Below are 23823 nucleotides of genomic sequence, written 5' to 3' on the forward strand. Positions count from 1 at the left end.
TGAAATATATGGACTCACCATGTATCTGTGAGTCCTATTAGCTGACTTGGAAATTAACCAGCGTCTCGTATCTGCATAGAAACAGCATTAGTCTGAGGGGTGGCTGTTTTTCCCAGGATGCAGCAGTGGATAGCTGGTAGCTATCGGCACAATGGCAATGTGAAGAGTGAGATTAAGAGAAGGGTGATGGCCATCAGAAATAGCTGAGAGATATTTCAGCCGAGGGGAAGCCGGACGGTGTGATGGCGCCATCCGGTCCAGCTGTGTAACAATCTCTCAGCTCAGCAGCTGTCGGCTCAGCACAACAGAGAGCCCAGACCAACACTTTATATTCATGGCTTTCTGTTCACAGTGCAGGAGCCATCACCATACATTAGCTGAAGCTCTGCAGCAGTCGCCCTGCTCCGTCAGATCGAAGAAGGGTACACAATGCTGAATATTTAACTCATTGGTACTGGCCAAACACTTAACATGCCTGTGAGATTTCTGCCTTTACGTTGTGAGACTTGTTGGTGTTTATGCTAGCAATACCTACCGGATTTAAATGGAGGCCCCAACAACTGAAACCATTTAAATACATTCGCTGTATAAAAAGAGAAATACAAAATTCTCTCTGACTGTTGGACATTTAATTAGACTCAACCTTTCCTGTTCTAACTCTTGGGAAGTAACTAGTTATGTTTATTTGAGTAACGTTTTGGAAAAAAAATAGTATTTTTACTATGCTGTACCTAGTCTACCCACTATGACCAACTTCACTGGATGGAGAACTAGCTTGTTTTAACCAAAGATTCACCAGACAGAGACACACATCTGTAGTTTTTAAGTTTAATATATTTTATATTGAAAGAAATTGAGTTGGAAAATATATTTTGTAGTTATTTTTCTGAATTATTATTTTTTTTTAAAATGCCTACATCTCCACATAACTTCAAATGTTGCTCCAACTGATGATGTAATTTTGAAACATTAAATGATTGATGTTTTGATCAGTTACTCAGTACTTAAGTAGTGTTTTTACCAAACACTTTTAATTTAGTTTTTACTTTTCCTTGAACAAAATATGTTGAAGCAGTGTTTCTCTTACTTGAGTACAATTTATGGGTACTCTACCAACCTGGGAAGAGGTACCCAATTCTTTTGTATTTGCGAAGTACTTGAATAATGAAAAAAATTATGTCTGAAAAGTGGAAACTTTCTCTTACATCACTATGGTTTGAAACAATTTGTGAACGCTGAAAAGGTGATTTCATGGATTCAAGGCTTCTGATAGGTTAATTTGAGGCACATCACGCTTTGTTGTGAAACATCATTCAGAAATCAGTCAAAATACCTTGTTCATATCCTGGTTCATCCTTGGATATGAACATGACTATTATGAAAATGACCTGTCATTATACTGTTCAGGAAGGAAATGGGTTTAGTGTCTCAGACACAAACATGCTTTGATGCAGAATGTTAGTGGTTGCAGCATCCTGGAAGTTGAAGTTTGGGAGCAAGTAGTTCTCCCATGCAAAGCATCCATTAACATTGATCACAAAGTGGCTCAAGGTCAACAAAGTCAATGTTTTGGACTGGGTGCCCATCCTAACGGCCTGATCTAATGCCGTATGATCAAGACGGCCTACAAACCTGACTCAGATTCACCGTTTCTGTCTGAACTGATGTGAGAAGCTTGTGGAACGATACCTACTGTAAAGTGTTTGACCCATATCATATAGTTTACATGGAGAAAAATAGATTATATGTCTGTCTATACGGCATTTTCAAACCATCTACTTTCCCCTGTATAGGCCAGCAGGATCTTGAGCCAAGTATCTTGGGAGCATTTCAAATAAAGTTAGACAGAAATACACACTGAGCTGAGCTCTAAATTAACTTGAGTAAATGGCCACATATGGATGTTTGTCAGATGCCATTAGGATTTGCTCCCTGAATCAACACATCTCTCCAGTGCATGTTTAATTACCACTTCTTTTAGCAATAAAGGTATCCACTTCCCCCCAAATGTGCCATCTGTTCTCCTCTGAAAATGAGTAATCGTTCCCAACAAAATCACATACTGTAAATCAGTAAAATATCCAACTGCTCGTGTCCCCTGTGTATTTTTAAAATTGTGTAAGTACCTCAAAGGAATTTAGTAATTTTACAGAGGCCAAATAAACGATATAAGTCTACAGGAATTTGGAAGGACGTTGATCTGAGAGAGGTCTTCTGTGCCTCTGTAGCCATGAAGAATTACCACGATTAAAGAACTTGATTAGTGTAATTAGACATCCTAGAGCGCCCACAGATTTCCCCCATTAACTCTCAATACAGAAAAATGAATAGTTGAGGCCTCCAGACCGTTCTTATGATAATAGGCATCGATTCAAGGAGTGTGGGGCAAGCTTGCGCTCATTCAAACTGCCAGTGCCTGTCTGCGATTGAAATCTGATAAGCTATTCTCTGAAAGCTGTCCCCAGACATAGCTGTGCACCTATGAGATTCTGAAAGCATCAGCTGTAGTTAGCGAGGCTGAAAAGCTCTGGGAACTCGGGAAGCCAAATCCAACCACCCCCGTATTTCTATTTCATGGATAGAATTAAAACGACCTGCCGAGCACTACAGTAAAACAGTTTAACTCTCAAGTGGAGAGGATTTTCAATTGATGCTCTCCACACTCATAGATTTTCTAGTAAGATAACAAACCCTGGGCAGACCTGACAGAGAAGGTAGCAAAGAAGGAGCTCTCCCTATAGAAAGCTGCGTCTTCACCTTGCCAATAGTGCAAGCTGATCAATCGCTTGGGCTACACTGTCTACACATTCCGACTGTTCATCTTTCCTAAGACCTCCTTTAACAAAAGAACTGACAACCGTTTTGTCTATCATTGCCCTTTTTTTTACTGTCCAGGGCACTTCTGTGATGACAAAATGGTTCTTTCTTTTTGAGAAGAACCCCAGTAAAACCTTCAGTCTTTGAGAAAACTAGCTCCTCAGTTTCTGACGCAGGCTTTAGTATGGAAGAAAACCTCCATTAGGGCAGAGACAGCTATTTGCTCTGGCATCAAAGACTCTGAAAGCAGCCTTCTTAATGAGATCTGGGCTTCTCACTTGTCAGTTGTTGGAGTTCAAAAGCATCTTCTCACATGTCTCTAAAGCAATATTCAGTTATGCTGTTACATGTCTGCCTGTATGGATAGACTATCTCTTTTTATACTGTTGTGTATCATAATGTACCTGTCCTATGCAAAGTAATACAGCTATGAGGTGTCTTGTTTAAGGAATACACCAATAGTCCATAACTCTGTTCAATCCATCAGTTAAAAATGCAAATAGTAAGGCACTACTGCAAACCTGATAAGACCCTGTTAAGTCCCTTAACCCACAGTGGCACATGGTGTTGGTGGCATGATGTAGTGGCTGTGTTTTTTAGTAGGGACAAGGAAGCTGGTCAGAGTTACTACAGAGGACTTAACACTTGATTTCACCTTCCAGGGGGACAATACAGCCTGCAGTTTAGTTGGAGCACAAAAGAGAGCTCATCTAAGAGCTGGGGAAACGGTTGGCACACCGCAGGAGTTCAAACCATGAACATTCATTAAGTCTCAATCAGCAGATAAAAACACCCTTTAAATAATCTGGTCCTGCACATGAGGGGGAACTGCAGAGTTAGTGGGCCATGTCTTCAACACAAAACGCCACGCTTTGTTTACCACCTTGTAGTCAGCATGTCGTCGTGTCCGGGGGACGAACACGACAGCATGTCCCTAGGTTATGTTTTTCCTTGCACAGATCGTACCGTGCTCCTCCAACCAGACATCTTTTATAAATGGCCTAATGTATGCAACCTTCAGTCATATTTAATCTGCATTAATGGCAGTATTGCCAGCAGCCATGAAGCACTCAGTGCACAATGAATGAGGGATGCTGCCAGGCTTTAGATAGCTAAATGAACAGACTCCTTTAATCGCAGAGCCAGTTTAATTGGCTCCCATGGTGAGGCCATCACTCATGACAGACCATTTATCCTGGTCGTCTCACAAGAGAGAAGCAGATTGGTGGTCCGCGGGGGAGGGGCTGTAAAGGGAAGAGGAGTGTCTTAAAGAATGTGGCAGGCATCCAATTTGTCCCCAAACCCAGATCTTCACCAGGACATCCATCAAAAGAAATACCAGGGGTGAGAAGGAGGCTGAATCCTCTGTCTCAACCCCTGAAAACACAACACAGCCTCCATTTTTATTATGCCTAATGTCTGGCACTGTTCTCCTTCTCTATCCTCATATTTCATCCTTCTCTCTATCCCTTAATCCTGTGCACACACACTTTTATTTAAAGAGGCACATTAAAAACTGGAGAGGCAGGGGTATCCTTGCCGAGCCAAGCTGGCAAATGAGCGTCCCCCTTTTCACTACAGCCTAACAAGACGAGCCGAGTCCATCCAGAGCTCGAACACTCTGCTAAGTAGTTGGAGTCCTTTCTGTGTGAGGCTGTGGAGCTGGTCAGCCAGGGTGTCTGGTCGGCTTGTATTCTGTCATCATTAGCCAAGCTGCTCTCTGCCACTGAAATGTTTCACCAGACAGCATGGCTCTTTTACATCACTCTGAACCCAGGAGCCGGAAAGGAGTGGACCTTGACAGATGGGGAAAGTGCAAGTTCCCCTCTCAGGCATTCCCCCCCTTCTCAGGCAGCCTTAATGAGGCCCCATTGCCTGACGAGAGCATTCATGCTCAAGGAGGACAAGTGAAATCAAAGGACAAAAACTAAATCGAATCCACCACCACCCTTCTGTCGCTTCCCATATCTGTGCGTACCCTCTAAAAATGACTAATTAGCTTGACATTTATTCAATTATTAATTAATTCTCTTTTAATATATAGTAGGATTAGGCAATATTCTATACTTGACAAATGTGATGGAAGGAAAATGTCCCAAGGCATCTGTGGGAAAGCAACCCGTTTCTACTAAGACAGGATCACAGGGCTCGTCATTTCTTATGGACTCTGTCAGCATGTAGTTCAACTCCGAGCTGTGGTTATTTAAGCGGCACGGTGTGTGTGTGTGTGCGTGGGGGTGTGCGGGGGTGGGCGTGTGTGTGTTTCTGTGAATAAATCCATCAGGGTGAAGTGCTGAAATGGTGGATTACGGCTGACTGCAGTCTCAAACATTTCCATGGTTCTTTCTTAGTTTGAGTTGGATGCCAAGATAATAACACAGCCCCGGTCAGCCATCACTCCTCACCGACTGTCTCCAACGGCAACATCGCCGATTAACATTTGAAAATGTAGATGGTAATGTGATTTTCAAGAGTTGACAGTACGGCATCATCCTATACTATATTAAAAAGGTCAAACGCAGAGCAAAAAAGGCATGTTTTTTTTTTTAACCATAAGGCATTCCAGCACGTTTTTCTCTTTCTAGGACCATGTTGGAGGTAAAAATGTCATGAACACTGAGCATTGCAAGATTCCCTGATGTTTAGTGCCTATAAAACATATTCACCCTCTTAGATGTTTTACCCCTTCATTCTTTTTACAAATCATTCAAGAGCAACAAAATGGTTTGGGTCATTGTCTTGCTGGAAAATAAATGTTCTCTGAAGCAGTAGTTTTCCTGCAGACGGAAATAAATCGTCTTACCGGATTTCCTTATATTTTGTTGTGTTAATTTTACCTCCGCCTCCAGATTGTGAGAACGGACTGATGCAGGCAGATTTACACATGGGTCATGTTCTTTCATTTCTTTATGATGAATTTAACTGAACTCCAGTGATGTTTGGTACCTTAGAGATTTTTTTGCATCCATCCCCTGACTTGTACTTGTCAACAACATTTTCTCAGATTTTTTTGGAATGTCTTTTTTCAGACCTTCCAGACTCAGTCGTCTTTGTACTAGAATCACTTAAGACACACTCACTGCACTCAGGTGATTTCCATTCCACTCATTGAGAGACTGCTTGCACTAATTGGCTGGACCTCTGTTGAGTTAGGCCAGTGATGTTAAAGGGGGTGAATATTAATGCAACCGCAGAGATCCACAGCTCATCTGGGAAATTAGGCAACAGCACCTTAATTAGCTGCTTCCTCCACAAATCTTTGGCCTTTGTGGAAGAAGCCACCTTTTAAATGTAGCTAAAAAGCTGGAATAACTATCAAAGTCCAGACTTAAGTCCAAATGAAAATCTCTATCAAGATATGATGTGGTAACTCAATATGCATCACATGCATTTCTAATACAAGATGTTAAAGTTTGAAGCTGGTATGTGACATTATGTAACTTTCTGAAGAAGTAGAAGAGAAGGCGGGGTTATCAGGACATATTCTGTGACTGCTGCTGATTATAAACACTGCCAGCTACGTTAACCGTGGCCCTCTGGCCAGACAGGAAGCAGCACTATCTCTGGCAGCATAGGTCCCAGAAGCATCTCAACAAATTTCCAATGCCAGTAAAATTACCGTTAAGCTTAAGTTTCAGGCAGACTCCCACAAGAAATAGTAGTTTCATTGCCAGCCATGTGTGGAATGTGTAAAAAGATAAAAAAAAGAAAAGGAAAAAAAAAACTTGTGATAACATTTTCATAGCAGGCACCTATAAATAAACACATGATAAAAAGAAATAGATGCAATGCACCATTTCCTTACAAACACACTGTCCCTTGTGTTTACTTCACTCTACTGCAGTAATTTGCTTCTTTTATTTATTTTTTTTACTTTCCTTCCTCTGTGAAGATGAAAATGAGTTTTGGCAGGTAACAGGTTCTGGATTTAATATTTTTGCTGCTCCTCGCGAATTCAGCAGCTGTAAAGAAATAGACCTGTCAGTGTCACGTTCTCTGCTACGGCTTTCATTGCCTTGCACTCTTGTAATAACAGAGATGCGGAGGAAAGAGAAAACAACTAATTCTCTGAAAACACAAATGTCACTTAGAATCCAAACCTCCCTGCAAAACACACCGACACAGCAGGGAACAATATGCAACGTGAACAGAGCGGCAGAGGTGCTGAAGAAACAGTTTATTCTTCATAAGAAAATAAGTGTCCAGTTCAGTTCCTGCATACGTGACCTTTATCGATCCACCCTTCATACCATTTTCCCTGCTGTTTTGCTTTAACTAAGCTGTCTAAAACCTTTTAGACTTTAATCCACTCTGCTGTTGGAGCATTTCACAAATTACTTTGTTGCTTTAGTAAGTCGTGTGGGGAAATAGAAATAAAACATAATGCTAAGACTTAAATTATAAACAGATATTAAGTCCAGCTAAGCTCATGTTGGTAGTTTAGCAGGTGGTTAGCCTGAACTGAATAAGGGCAAACTAGGCACACACCCAGGGGAACCATCGTCTTGATTAAATCCAGGACAGCGCTAACAACTGCATAGCGGTGCAGCCCCAAGTTCTTTGCCAAGAATATTTACCTAATTTAAATCTAAAAAAAAAAGATCTCCCTACTGTTTTTGAATAAATAAATCTCAAAATGGATTCTTTCCTTTTTTGTAACTGAAATAACAGGAACAAATCGATCATAATTCCATGTCATAAATAACTGATGACTAGCAGATAAAAGCAAATTATTTTTACTGATTCAAAATCAGCTTTTCTAGCCAGTTTCCCTGTATTGATAAAAAAAAAAAGTCTGCAGAAAAGTTCAATCAAATGAATCACAAATGTACTAAATCCTCCCTGGAGCTCCTTTAAAAAACATTTGTGACTAAGAACCTTTGTGCTGGAGGAGGAAGAGCATTAAGGCACCAGAGAGATCCTGGAGGTTTCAGCTCACATCATCAGCTAAAAGACTTAAATGAGGAGTTTTGCAGAACTGGAGAACTGCTACAACAATATTCCTGCTTGGTGTATTTTTCCCATGGCATGTGCATCTCTGGAGAGTGAAAGACTCAGTCGCGCATGAGCGAAACGTTTTTTAGAGACTACTGAATGATGCTGTTTTTTTATCTCTCGCACTCTCAGATCCTCTTTTTCTTTTTCTCTCTCTCTCAAAAATATGATAAAGAGCAGAACTCTGAACTCTGAGCATGAATTTATTTATTTTACCTTGGCTGAACTGGATTTAGGACTAATTTTTGTTCAGGACAAACTAACATGACACTGATAGTGTCATGTGTCAAACTTCTAAACGTTTCATTTGATTCTTCGGTGGTTACATTGTTCATATTAATGGGAGCCGTATTGTCTGTCTGTTCATGGTTTTCACTGGAGCAGACTGTAATTGTGAAAATAAATTTCAAAAGTTTCTTAGAAATAAAAAAGTCTGTGTAGCTTGTAATGTAGTGTTTTTTATTTGTTTAAAAGTGCAGGTTATTTGGTCATTGATAAACATAACAGGAATTATCTTCTGGTACATTTGGCCCATAATGGCTTCATTTGTCATTTACATACTTAAAAAAATACAGTCATAGTTAAAAATGCTCCATTATACATTGCATAAAGCAGCAGTCTCCTGTTTTCAACTCAATTTATGAACACCATTTGCAACATGGTTTATGAGCATTGCCATGCATTTATAGATCATTGCCTGATGTTCATAAATCCTGCGCAAAACAATTATGTAAATTTGCATTGCAGCTAGGATCATAAAAACTATTTAGTTACGGGGAATCACTAAGAACCTGAAGGATGCTGGTTGGCAATCTAAACTAAATCCCACAATACTGTCTTTGGATGGCAATTTTTAACACAAATAAATTCGAGAGTGTATTTCAAATGAGAGAATTATGTCACTACAATTGCTTCACCTTATTTTTTGGTTTTTTTTGCAAACCTCCTACAGCACCAGTTCTGCATAACATTGACATAAATCTTCACTGTTAACAGTGTTGGCAACTTTTAAAGGTCGTTTGGGACTCATCTACTCACCCCTGCTCTTCCATCATTTCTTGGAGCTCCATACATTTCAGCTCCACCCTCCGCTTCCGCTCGTGGTCCAAAATCTCTCTGTGTGGCTTCTTCACCAGGACAGGCTCCAGTTTAAGCTCCTCGTCCTCCTCTGTTCCCGCCTGGCCCTCCTCGGTTTTGGCCTGCAGCACCGCCGTGGCTGCTGGCCCTCCTGAACTTGCGACTGTTCCAGGTTCAGTCCCAGGGACCACAGGTTGGGCCACTGCGTTTACACCATCCTTGGGTGACGGCATCCTTGTCGCGTCATACATTGACTGCTTAAATCTGTGGAGACAATGAGAAAAGCGAAGACATAAGTCCAGTGGAGTTTAGAAGTCACATGTTGTGCTGATGATCTGATGTTTATGAGAAATATCAGTTTGATTAAACAACCTATTAAGCAAAATTTTATACATTTACAGTTTGTCCGCACAACAAAGACTCCAGGGAAACAGCAACCTACAAATGTTTGGAGACTGTACGGGTGAAGAGGTTGGGCTTTGATTCAAATGTCTTTGGACAGGCTGCAGAGCTTCTGCTTGAACTGAGCAGTGTACTCTGCAAACTTTGCACATGTCAGTTTTGAAGTGATACCAAGAAATGCATGTCCAGAAAGAATGGGGGCATCAACTCGTGCTGCATGAGTCAACAACCCTGGAGCGCAGGAAGACAGGTCAGGAAGGAAAGATCTGCTGGAGCATAATGAAACATGGTGCAAGACAAATGGCAGCAGGGAAAGGGGGAAAGAAGTATGGGAGTGGAGGATGAAGAACAGTTCACCAACATTGAACTTGTAAGAAATAAACAAGTGACAGATGACTGTGTGACAGAATGAATGACTTTTTTTGAATATGATTTTTTTTTTTTCACCAATCCTTTGCTGGCTCGTTTGCTCACATAGTGATGAAGCTCTCACTTCCATGTATAGAATAGTATCTGGTGCCAGTGCAGTGTGGCTCCTGCTCTGATCAAGATGGATTGTTCTTTTAATGTCGGTGCAGGTACATGTAGAGAGGTGGAGGTTTTCTGCATTGGAGTCTCAGATGACACCCAGCGCTGCTATTCCTCTTCTTCTTCTACAACTGATAGCTTCATTTTTCACAAAGGAGATATAAAAACAACCAGGAGATGTACTTCATCACTGCCAAACATGGAGGAGTCAAGAGAGGATGATGGCCAGAGCTTCAGGATGACAGTCTTTTCATCTATTTTGAGCGTGAGCGGCTTGTGATGTAGGATCAGCCGGTTATGTGCTTTCGAGCTGCTCATGGTGGTCTTTGACTGGTTAATGAGGATGTGTTTGTGTTTTTCAAGTGCTGCACCCTGCTAAACGATCTGTGGATGCGTGCGTAGCGACGTTGCTGTCGGCTGACAGAACAGGTGGCGGGACAGCAGGAGGTATTATCTCTGAATCTATAATACAGTAAATCAGCACTTAATATTCCGTGACAGCAGTCAGTCATGCACATACACTTGTCTGCGGCAAAAGAGAGCAGGAAAAAGAGCTCTCATTTATCGGGTGGGAACTTTAAGATGGCATTCAGGCAAACCAAAGTGCAGTAGAAGATCTGTGACAAACGTGAACAAATTTTACATTTCTGTTCGATGAGAACGTCTCTGTCTGCTAATGAAGTTTTGTGTCTTAAGAGTGTTTCTTAATGACTTGCATGGGAAATGAGATCCTCCGAATGCAGCAGAGTATGACTGGACTGGACGCTTCAGGACAATTTGTTCAGGGGTGTTAGAAAATTGTCTCGTTTTTTATTTTGTTTTGTTTTCACAAAAATTGGACTCAAAAGGGCGATGGATCTTTCTGGGAACTTTGAAACCAAAGTGCTACTGAATGCCCTCTTAAAGGAATGAGCCAGTTATCAAGAAAGGTTTTAAAAAGTTAGGATGTCAAAACCAGGAGCATTTTTAACTCTGTTTCTACAGCCCTGATTCTCAGAACTTTGAGCTGTGCTAGCCAACTTATATGTTAGTTTGCAGTTTATCTTAGATTTCAGTTCTGGACACTTATGGTGGTTTCGCTCTGTTGATGTCCCCTGCAGTTTTCAGTAATGAAATGCCAATTTTACATACCAGTAATCAATCTCCCTTCCATTTTTGTCTGTCTGTTCAGACACATGAGGGAACATGAGTCTACAGTACTATTGACTGGCTGAGATAGCATGGAGTCACTGACTAACTCAGGCTTTGAACAGATTCACTGCACATTGAAGGTCATGGCCTAAAGAACCACAAAACAAAGCTTCCCAAATCATGCATCGTCCTCACCATGACTGCATCTCCAGATTCTGCCCATAAGCACTACAAAAACCAAAAGGGGTGAGGGACAACCCTGGCATAGTCCAACCGGAACGGGAATTAAGTTTGACTTTGTTCCCAGCCTTATTTGAACGAGAATTTGCCTCAACATGATTGCCTTAGAGGTTCCACCAGGTTTAAAACATGATCCACTGTGCAACGACCAGGATGACCCTCACACTGCTCCACCTGCATCAGAGGTAGGAATTAAAATTGTAATTTATTTGGAAGGGATGACACACATAAGTTAACATTTCGGCAAATGCACCAGAATTAGCCGAAATGCTGTTTTTAATTTCTTGCCCCTGGACAATGAGTAATTTGTCTTGCTAAAAACAAAGATACAAAACAAAGTTAAAATCACTTGACTACAAAAATGTGTCATTAAATACAATCAGTAGAAACAGTTAATACAAAACAAAGGAAACTATAATACAATTATTATTCAGCCTAGTTTTCAATACTATAACAGTGTACATTTTATGCATATTTTTGGCCGTTTTAAATGTTTGCATTTTGTTTATGACAAAAGTAATCAAATCATGTTATAAATGTACTTTTATTAACTTCATGACAAATACCACAGTATTGTAAAGTTGTGGTATTTGTATTTAAGGTGAACATACTACTTCTACCCTGTAAAAAAGCACTGTGAAGGCGTGTGTGTGTGTGTACACAAGTAACCAATATCTGATGTCCTGAGGTCAGTAAAAACTTAAGTCGGATCTGGATCGATATCTCAAAGAGGGGAAAGGAAGGACACAAATAATTAATTTCATGCCGGACATCATGTCCTGGCCCGATGAATAAGCTGTAAGCAACAGATCCCACCATATGTGCCCATCCAACCGTTGCAAACAGGTTCCACTGTAATGAGCTACGATGAAATGAAGATACCATCAGAAATTTGGAGGCCACTTTTGCACAACAACAGATGTGGGCTCGACGCTGGTGTGTCAAAGCGTGCCGTTTAATTCGAGCAGCCTCATTATTACGTCCCACATTCATCTGTCTTTTTTCACGAGACACGGGAGGAGAACTGAAAATCTGTTTCCTTTCTAGTTGAAAGAAAAGAGAAAATATAAGCAGGAAAAAAGCGAAACCACACAGTTAATTGTGTTAAAGTCCTCTGCGGGGGCTGAAGGTTATCTCCAGTTGCTGCAGTAATGCTCTTCTGCTATTATAATATCTTCTGCTGCGTGAGACAATCACAGCATCTAACCATCCTTTACGAAACATGACATTTTTTTTGTCTCTATCGCCAAGTTTAACAATAAGCTATTTCATATCACAAAGAGATAATATTACAGTTCAGCATTCAGTAGTCTGTTTGAGGATGAGGCGCTGATTGCTGTTCTGAATAAAAGATGGCCTCGTTGGATAAAAAGAAGACGGCCGTGCTCAGTTTCCCTCTCTGCTGCCGTGTCCGCGGCGAGCGACATCGCACCTCGGACGACAGAAACAAAGCCTGTAAACAACAGCCAGACACAGTGGGTGTGCCAGGTGCTGGTCTTCAACCAAACATTGAATACTGGCTGTAATTTCCATTCAAGCATTGCGATCTTTCAATTACATGGTGGCTGGCAGCCCACGCAGTGCTGACTGATCTGATACACACAGCGGATGGATCACACACTTAAAACTCCATTAATAACGATAACAGTCGCTGTGGTCACGAATGGCAAAAAATAAAAATAAAAATCCTAGACACATTAGAGAGCTAATGATGCATCAAGTTAAAATAACATGAGAGGAAATTGCCTATACTTGCGCCCTGGTGTTTTATTTTTCTTTTTAAATGGGGGAATAATTATCTAAGCAATTCGTTAGCAACAATTACAGGACATTATGTTATGCGGCTAAAGACAGAAACTTGTTGATCTGGAATAAAGGATGCGTGTCTATCACAGCATTGAATTTAAAAGATTTGTTACAATAAGATTTATATTCTCTTCAAACCTTCAGAAGAATGGTCCTATTAGGGCTTAAACAATTCATCGGATTAATTGTGATTAATCGATTATTGAAATAATTTAGTAAATCATTAATCGTCCACTGGAGTAAACAGTCTCTGAAAAAGGCCATTTGCTGAAAGGACAGCACACTCAGAGCAATAACTAAGGCAAAACTTTACAAAAAATTATCTACATTTAGCATTTAAGATAAAAACCTTCTTTATGTGTAAATACACATCTTTTGCTGGAAATGATCAAGTGGACACTGAAAGAGCGTTGTTATTGCATTTTACACAATAAAATGCTTATTTTATTATTCACAAAAGGGATTTAATTATTAGTTTATTTGCATTTTAATATACTTTTAAAATTTTATAAATATAAAGCATAATTATAAACTTAAGTGGTTAAACAAAAAACATGCAGAATGTGCCCATTTTTTTCCATCTGTTTAATTGATTAACCATCAGACTAATCGATAGAATAATCAACTATTAAAATAATTTTTTTATCAAGTAAACATAAAGGAGATGCTTTCCCTTTTGTCTACATAATGTTAAAGGGAAAGGTGATGGGAGATCTACAAACTGCAACTAATGATGCTTGAAAGCTGTTGAGAGGTGGACCCAGGTCCAAATGTCTTAGACTAAATTCGGACAGGTCCAGAGGACTTCAAAGGTCCAACATTCAACATGTTGTTTTGGGCTGAACAAAAGCTAAAGTTTGTCCAACATTACATATCCATGATGGACTACAGGTGTTTAGAGTCGAGCTCAAGGCCCAAAACGAAGTCTGGAAGTATTTTAAACTGTTTAAAATACTTCCAGACGTCTCACTTTGCACTCTGCTGGCTTGTTAGTGTAACTTCTCCTGGTTTTTGCTTTTGTTTAACATCTTCCAGCTCCATTTTGTCACTTGTTGTAACAACAGGGCAAGTCAAATGCAAATCTTCTGGGATGTGTGATTGATGGAAACAAAGCAGGGAGGAACTGGGTGTGCATGCAGTGCGCTCTAACTGTTACAGCTTAATTTACTTCTTTCCTTCATCAACAGGGTAAACTACTTCCTCTGTTTAGAATTTAATAAGTAGATTAACACAACTTTATATTGTGCTTTTTCATTTTGTTTCCACTGTGCTGTATCAATTGTAAACCTGAATTTCAGGGTTCGCTTCTCACCTTTTTTACCAATTTTTTAGACTTTTACTTAAAGGTTGAGAAGATTTCTGGTCGCATATGAAAGAGAAACGCCAGCTAAAATAAAAGTTGCCATCCATTCAGTGATTTGGAGGTGACGGTGACAGATGTCCGGCTCCAACCCTTCACTGTCAAACTCTTCCTCCCAAGAAACACTGAAGTCACTGTTGCTTCCAGAACAACATGACTCAAAAAATATGGTTGCCACCCTTCAGTAGAACTAGCTCCCTCTGTTTTTCCACTCCATCTTGCTTCTTCCTCCAAAACCGTGGATAAATCACTCAAATCATCACTGAAATCCTCATAAATCTGCTGTGTACTCAGCCTTAGTGGTTTACCGTTTGATTCACCCTGAACAGCAGCATTTTGTATGTATAGCATTTTGTATTTATAGCATTCCGTGATAAACATCTGTTATTAAAAGCTTTTGTGAACACGGAACGAATGCGCAGTAGTTCATCTTTTTAAATCATGTAAGTGGTTTTGTCCCTCAGAATAACCGTGCAATAATTGTAAAATGCATCAGTCAGGGAGAAGTTTCGCAATGATGCATAATGTTCCTTCTCTGAACTGTTGGACAGGCTCCATCAGAGCTTCTCTGTATTTGCGCATATGAACAGTGTTTACAGAAGGAAACCCTACGGCAGGATTCTTTAAACAAAGAACGTATGTATGACCATCTGCACAGTAAGGGCCGTCCTGATGGACTTGTTTGTAAACACAGTTTACTCTAAAAAATTATGAAAATATAGATGGCAGTCAGAGATAGTAATGGATGTTCTCTACAATTAAAGTCTGACTACACAGCAGATTTAGGAGTGTCATCCATAATGTAGATCTAAAGTCAAATGTCACTGCTGCTTGCTGCAACAGTAGCCTCACATTTGAAATCATTTTGCTCCCATATTTTTTCTTTCTTGCCTGTTTTACTGTCTATTTTACATGGTGTCACTTTCCTTATCACCCCTCTCTCATAGGTCGCTCGGTGTTGTGAACAATGACTCTGACGATTGAGCCTCATTCAGCGGCGAATGCCCCTCGGCCATGATTACAGGGTGGCAGTAAAACGGTTCTGACCTTAACGGAGACTTGCACAGCGAAGCTACAGAAGCCGTTTCTTCTGGATGCAACGTGTCTGCGCTCTCACCAAGTAAATCCTCCCCCGCCTCTTTTCCTGTGCCTCCCATCTCCCACTTCCCATTCTACCTTTCTTCTCTCTAAAATAATCGGCCCCTCTGCTGGAAACGTGTGTTTCGCTGTCAGCCTTTTGGCACCTGCAGGATTTGTTTAGCTCCCACAAGGTCACCGGTCTTTATTCCAAGCACGTTAGATTGCTGTTGGGTGCCAGGAAACAAACAGCCTCAACTGTTTTTTTTTTTTTTTTCATTACCTCCCTCCACAGCTCCATTTTTTTGTAGTAGTCAGATGCATGGTGCATACAAATTTGAGCAGGGAATCAAAACCACAGATGTGCACTGTGACCTTTTTAGATGTTTGAATCTAAACACGCCATATCTGCTGCATATCAAACTTTTCTTCTTTCTTTTTCTGATTTAGTTAATTCAGGAGCAGCTCATCATTTCTCCATTTACTTGACTCTAATGGAAAAAAACATGTTGGAATGAGATCTAATTGTGGTTGAAACGCGCTCCGGATGGAAGCCGGAAGCATTGTGGGGAATTGGTGCAGAATTCCACTGATGGCTTTTAGAACAGCAAACGCCTCTGAGCAAAAGCACTGCAGGCAATGTTGGGAGTCAGGGTAACAAAATAAAACATCTTGAATCAACATATCCACAATTAATTAGTGGAATCGGAGCGATACAGAGTTGAGTGAGAGTAGAATAGCATTTGGAAAGCTTTGATGTTTGTTGAGGAAAAACATGTAGTTTTGGTTTGAAATACAGAGAAATCCCTTAAACTATTTTACTTTTTGTCATGTCACGGCCACAAACGACAACAGTTATAGAACCCAATAGACAAACAGAGTAGGACATCAATCTAAATGACACATGCTGTAGTTTTTTAAATTTCCTACAAATATAACAATGAAAAGTGTGACATGCATTTGCAATCAGCCCCCTCCGCCTCCCTGCTCCGCCCCGTCACGACCCGTCCATTATCATTCCTGACAAATAGCCCAAGCTGAGTCATACTGTACGGAAAGCTTCTCTGAACCGCAATTCTAAAGGATTTCCACAGATTCCCGATTGGATGTTGGTCTGGAATTTGACTGGGCCATTCAACCACACGGCTATGCTTGCATCTTTGGTTGCGTGTTCAGTGTTTACTATACTGCTGGAAGATTAACCTTAAAACACTACACAAGCTTTGAGCTTCAAATAAGTAGACAAACTGACGGAATACATGCTCCACCTCAGATATGAACTTATGCTCTTCTAACCCTGTAATTCATTTTGGCTGCCTTGTAGCATAACTCCAGCCTATCATATGAACTCCAGTGAGCTGCCATGTGCAGCGTCTCCTGGGAGAGATGATTAGCATCAGAGTGCTCCTGATGTGATTAGAGGGGTCAGTGGCAGGGGATAGATGGGCTCAGCTCAGTCTCCGGCTGTCAAAACAAGACACAGAAAAACACAACTTTGTCATTGCCCTGAGTGGAGGCCATTCGAACGGGGAGACGATCACACTGCCTTACCACTTCCAACTTATCTGCATTTACCTCTCTAACCTTGTCTGTGTAATGGTTGTTAGAGCTTTGATTTTAATGCTATATGAACTACATTATTTGAAATAATCTAGCAAAAATCAATAAATATTTTTTTGTTATTGGAAGGTATTTAAAGTATGTGAAACTGGCCAATTTTAAAACGGATCATTAATTTTTTTTTTCAATTTTTGTAATTATTTTTAAGCTTTTATCCGTATTTAACTGTGTTATTTTTTCACATAAAAATGAAATAAAAAGTGTCATAAGGTGAGACTATAATTTGTATGGAACATATTGCATGTTCCTTATGCTTATGAAATATTTCTGCAGCCTCTAGCTAGTATAGACATTATCATATCGGTCATCATTTACTAAAAAAAAAATTTGTATTTTTTCCCTTAATATTTATAGATTTTAGAGAAATTTTCCGGTTTTATCAATTTCTTTTCTTGAAATTGGCAAAAGTGATTCTAACTTTGGTCAAACAAAATGATTTTTGGTGCCTTCATGTGACATGTATGAAAAATGCATACACGTATTTCTAGGATATAACAAAGCTATGTGACGCTGGGTAGCTCATAAGCTTTAATCAGATACATTTCTACATTTGTTTACTGTATATTTATGTGATTATGTGAAACTTTGATTTTCCTGTGATCGTTACGTCTTTCCTCAGCTAACTGTCAGATTGGTCAAGATTTTGTTGATCTACCTCCATTTTTAATTGCACATTTGTTACATCAATCCCAAGTCAAATAGCTGCATAGATCTTGTGTCTCAGAAGGGAAATCACTGAGGGAAATGTACATTTCTGCAGTGAGGGCTAAGACGAAGTTTATCGTTGTCCTGTCATGAGACCGGGTCGATAGCTGTGGGACTCCTGATCAATTAACTGCAAACACTGACATAGATGGATGTGAAATCAAAATGGTTCGCTCAAGTTGACATAGGGAAATGAATTTTGATTAACTTTAATTTAATCTGCTGCATTATGTCAAAAATCAACACCAGGTTGTTAACATATGTACAAATGACCGGCATTCTAGAGCAGAAATGTTCATACGGATGTCAAGATAAGACTTTCAACGAGTGAACTAAACCTGCTTTCTCCCAGAGTGGTGCATGATGTAAGAGAAATATCAAAATTAAATGTGTGTGTTCTCTCAGTATAATAGAGGAGCTGCCGCCAACAGCATCTTCTATAATCTATACAGTCTGCTGTATAGAATAAAATTCATTTTCCAATAAAGTAAACAGCATCTACCAGCAAGACATCACTCACTTGTATCCAGTTGAGCACAGGTTGTGATCGCTCCTTTTTCAAAATATTTATTGACTCAAACGCGGTTCAGAACAAAGCATCAGTGGAAAGTATTGCTAGAAATAAAATGTAGATACATTAAATGTAGAGAATAGATTTGAGCATTTTAGGAATATCAGTATAAATGGCTGATTTAAATAACCTGCAGAAATACACTAATGCACAATGGGTTGGTACATCAGTATGAAATAGTACATTTATGAAATACAGGTAAGCTGGGATGAAATGGCAACATCTAGAAGTGTGTGGCACAACTTAGGAAAACGGAGGAATTAGAGGTCTAAAATATCAATACCAAGTTGGTATCAATATCTAATCAATAAAAGCGTGGTAAGATCAATACTTAAGTGTCAGATTCCCTTTTGAACATTTTTTATGCATGCATTGCAGTTTCTCTACCTCAAAAGATTTTGTTTTGATGATAGTTTTTAGCACTTTGAAATGTTTGTTGTTACTGTTTGTCATGTTAATGTTATTGAAGTATTTTGTTGACACCTGCAAACTTTGTCCAAAATCTGTCCTAGATTTGAACAAAATAATTTAAAAGAAAAACAAACGAAAACAAAGAAATGTCAGATGTCAATATGTCAAACTTAAATTCAAAATATGCTATCGGTATCGGTAACTGTCTCGGTATCAGCGATACCGGCCCTGTATTTACTTGGTGTCGGATTGGTGCCAACATATGCAGTATCACAAATCTTTAATAGAAATGATCCCGGAGTCTTTTAGCCTAAATAAAGTATTTCTACCTTTGGGTTGTCTTCTTACAAAGTCTTTAAATTGTTTGTTAGATATTAGCTGACGTTGGTTCCCTTCTGTGTTTCCTACTAGATTTTTCTGAAGAAACACTTCATTGCATTTTCGCTCTGTTCGGCATCACTGTCATATCTTAAACAAAAAAGGAAGCATTCACGTATTAAACTCTTTTTAGATAGTTCTGCATGGTGGATCAAAAATGTACTGTACTTACTTCTTTGATCCCATTAATTTGACAGTCCCAATTACACCGCTACAACAAGACAGTGGAAACTGACAGATGAATCCCAGTTTCCACTGAGCTTTAGTCTTTGTCTTGCGCACGTTCTGTATTCTAGTACACCTTCAATATTTCTTCATAAAATGGAGATAGATCTTTTTGACATGTTGTCTATAAGACACACAAATATGGAGGCTCGCATTCATAATTTAGAATCATCTACTGTATTAAGCCTAATATCTTGGTCTGTGGAAGGGAAGCTGATGTAAAGTTTTCATATATAAAGTCAACCACAGCTAGATCTGAACCAGACACAGTCTAGGAGACAGCGCTAAACATTACGACAGAGCTTATCCATGTCTAACAATGGACTGTATCATTTGCTCTTGCCTGCTCAGCAGATAAAACTTAAGTTGCCTTTTATATGTCAGTGCCTGATTTAACCTTTGGTCTCCAGCCATAGAATTCAATATTCAACCAAGCAGTTTCTGTACATTGTGCTGTCCAAGGTGCCAACAACAAGGAGTCACTGGTGTGAGTTTCACATCCCAGATACGTTTTCACCTCTCATATGACAATGTGAAGAACCTAAAAGTGCTTGATTTCTCCCGTTAAATAAATCCTACTCTTAAGTTTATTTACCATTGCTGGGTTTTGGTTTTTTTTGCAACCACTTAAAAAACCAATTCAATTCTATAAATCTTTTCCTTTAATTATATTAATCTCATTCGTCAATTCTAAAGCATCTAGTGATCATAATTTTATATGTGGAAGAGCTGTAGATCTGATAAAAAACCCAAACAAAAACAATGTGTTTTCATCACAGCTGGCTTTTCCACCACAGATTTCAGGCTGCGTTTTTAGACACCACTGTGAAGAATGCTCACACAATATCCTGCGGTACTACCATTTCATCATGTTTGTACTCCTGCGTGCTTTGAAAACATCCGAAGACACGGTTTTGATATGGATGAAATCTTCCTCTCAACCACCTCCCTGCTGTTTGTCGGGCACAGAGCCAGTCAAAGTGGGAGTCGGCTGAATTGCCTGCAGCAATCTGAAGCTAATCTTCAGACTGCTGCAGAGCTGAAATGAGGCTGTCCTCCTTTCTACCTGCCCAGACTGTTGCTGCTATTGAATTGACACAGCACTCAGGAGGACGGAGTGATCAGCTTCCTGATACGAAGTGATGGCTGTCAGTTAGCAGCAGACTGTCGACCCCTGACGTTCTTCGCCCGGGACGTACCTCTGAGACACCTGCAACAGAAGAAGCTTCACTTCTGCTCAGCACAGCGCTCACTGTCACCCCACATAACATCCGCCGTCTCCTAATTATGGTGAAACAACAGCAAAAGTCTCTCAAAACTTTCCAACAATGCCCGATTCCCCCCCGAGGGAGAAAAATCTGCCAAGAACTGTTTTGCTGAGTGCAGCCAAAGGTTTGAAGCTAAATGCAGTCGCAGTCTTCACCTAACAAGCACCATCATCGCCAGCACACAGCAGCCCCGAAAACAGCTATGAAAATATGTACGACAATATTTACCCTACGATGTAAAACCAAATTCTGCTTTACTTCAGATTTTGTTTCTAAAGCAGAACGGGTGATTTTTTTGTGGCTAACCTATTTTAATTGCTTGACCAGTCATATAGATATGATTTAGAGCTTGTTAAAGCGGCAGTATAATGTAAAGTTCACTTTTTTTTAGCATTACATCATGTTATAATGTTATTTCCTCATCAAAAACACACCTGAAGTGTTGCCATGATTCTTTCATGCATGTTTGAGAAATCCTTCAATTTCCCGTGGCAACTATTCAGCTGTGCAAATCGCCCTGGGGGGATCGAGGCGCAGCTCCTCCTCTTTTTAAGACAGTGAGAACAGTTTCCAAGTGACCGAACTCCTGCCCCACACAGCATCCCTCCCCCACTGGGCTCCTCTAGGCTAGCCAGCAGCAATTAGCAAATACCTGATGGAACTGCACATCTGCTGAGCTTATTATGTAAGCTACTTCTCAGTAAAAAGATGGTAAAAGTGTTGTTCATAAAAAGCAGGAGTTTTTAAAGAGGCAGAGGCCTGACTTCAACATGATAATAAAGTCAAATCAAATTTCTTTTAAGTTATATTTACTATATACAGCATTTTTATAAGTACTGAAGGTAACATAGTTACTGGATTGTGCTCTGAAATGCCACTAGATGCCTGGAAAATAAATAATAGTGCACTTTGGTAGAGGTTCTGCTAACTTCAAGTGAGAAGATACTTTGTCTGCAAGGTTTCCAAGCAGACGTTTCCAGATAAGAAGCGAGTCAGGTTTGTTAAAAATCACAAACTGAACCAGAATTTATTACGACAACCCCACTAACCCTGCTTTACATAACAGGACCCAGATCTGCATGAAAATTCACAGTTTGAGATTTAATCTTAGTATAAGAGTGAAAACACAAAAATTACCTCTTTAATCAGAGTTTAGTATTACACAATCACAATAACTGTACCATATATAGATGCTTTAAAGCAGTGGTCCCCAACCTTTTTAGTACCGCAGACCGGTCAAAACTTTGCTAATTTGCTGTGGACCTGGGGGGGGGGGGGGGGGGTGCACACACCGACACCGTGGCTGCTGTTTCGCTGCTGTTTCTAAATCATTCTGCTGCTTGTGGGCTCAATGTTGGCCCTCAAGACGTAACCGACAGGATCTGGTTAAAGGATTTTCAAAATAAAAGATCCTCCAGACTCAATACAGAAAACGGACGTATTTAATTCTTTCTTGCGCGGCCCGGTACCAATTGGTCCACAGACCGGTACCGGTCCGCGGCCCAGGGGTTGGGGATCACTGCTTTAAAGCACATTTTTTGTTTTGTAAAACCAATACTACTTACACTTTTTTTAATGAGGGATTCTTAGTTTCTAAACAATTTTGCTAAACTCTTGTCTCATCTCATGAGCTCAATGAATGTCTGGTGAGTCCTGTAACTCACATATTGTCCCGGAGAAGAGAATAAATGAGTGGCACCACTGCAGGCTGCACAGAGAAGAGCTCCAAAGAGGCACCAGAGAGTACTGCTGCAGTAGTGCAATTTGGTTGTATTTTTGGCATTTCCCATAGAAATCATCTACACTTGTGAAAAAAAACATATATATATATATGTTGAGGAGCAAAGTCATACAACAGCCTCTGATTGTTTCTATGTAGCCATAACCGACTGCAGAGGAACAGACCTTCAGATTAGTGAAGCTGTTATACTGTAATGCTCATCCACTACTGGAGCGTAACATATGACTCAAACTGGAGCGCAGCCAGCAATGAATTTCAGTCCTTATTAAATCTGACGTGTTGACTGAGACGCTGCATCCTTATTTATAGCTACAGCATAGAGTGTCATGTTAATATGTACGGCTAACTCCGGCACTAATTGGATAAAGTCTTAACTTTGACATGTTTACAAGCTTAATCTTGAGGGAGGGTTTATTTCTACTAAATTTAATGAAAAACGGGGACACATTGTGGGAAGTGGAAGAACATTCAGAGCAGGGATAGCATAAAATGTGGAAATCAGAAGACAAACGGAACCAGAGAGTGGTCAAAATCAATACTTTTCTTTTAGGATGTGGTGTTGTGCTGATTAGGTTTACAGTAGGCAACAATCCACAGCTAAAACAATGTGCAAGTCAGTGGGAGTAGGAGATTTTAAACTGGTGGATTTCAGGTCAGAGAAGGGCAACCACACACCATTTATCAATAGAGTCTGAACACTTTGTAAAAAAAAAAAAAAACCTGACTGCATGCCAGCTTTTGAAAAGATAAAATAACACCAGGATTCAACAGATAAAGGATGAAAGAATTACACAAAATCTGATTAAAACCTCTCAAACTTTCTTAATAATAGCAATGATTAAACTTGGCGTATTCAAAATTATTTGTCATTATACAAGAGATTAAAATTTCAATCTGGCGCCCCAAATGTTTAAATGTCTGCAAAGCACAATTGGTTTTTTTGTTGTGTTTTTAGAGTTTTTTTGTCTTTCGTGAGGCTTTAACGCAAAGTTTCCAATCAAATATTTCCCCAAATCAATCCAGTTTTATCATACAAACAAATTATAATGGCTTGAATAAAATAAAGTATATCGGACAATATATATTTTAGGTGTTAATCTGCAATAATGATTTTTTTCTTTAGCCATACCAATGCATCTGTCGACCCTAAATCAACTTCCATCTTGGCTTCTGTTAAAATATGCCTAATCCAACAATCCACTTAAGTTGCTAACCTGATATGCTAATGCAGTCTGGCTCCATCTGGCCAGCTTTGAGAATTCTAGCTGGCTTATCGTCGCCCTCTGAGTCACAACTCTCACAGGTCAGGAACAATGAGCCTGCATGCTAATAAGGAAGCTTAAAGTGAGTACAGAGAACACGAAGGTCATGCACTGACAAAATCTTCAGGATTACTGGCCAAAGATATTTATCTCTTTGACAAAAAAAGTGAACTGTTTACTAAGCAACACAAAGATGATAAGACATAAGA

The 23823-nt window shown here is 39.8% G+C and overlaps 1 protein-coding gene across 1 annotated transcript in view; it reads right to left on the reverse strand.

Annotated features, from left to right (window-relative positions):
* The window catches only part of srrm3 (serine/arginine repetitive matrix 3), an 84232-nt gene that overhangs the window by 35040 nt on the left and 25369 nt on the right, over positions 1 to 23823 (reverse strand). Inside the window, exon 2 of the mRNA XM_014469434.2 lies at positions 8851 to 9153. Coding sequence (XP_014324920.1) covers positions 8851 to 9140 — 290 coding nt within the window. The 5' untranslated portion in view covers positions 9141 to 9153. The remainder of the gene's footprint in view (positions 1 to 8850; positions 9154 to 23823) is intronic.

This window comes from Xiphophorus maculatus, chromosome 11 (genome assembly GCF_002775205.1).
Source record: "Xiphophorus maculatus strain JP 163 A chromosome 11, X_maculatus-5.0-male, whole genome shotgun sequence".
Lineage (NCBI taxonomy): Eukaryota > Metazoa > Chordata > Actinopteri > Cyprinodontiformes > Poeciliidae > Xiphophorus > Xiphophorus maculatus.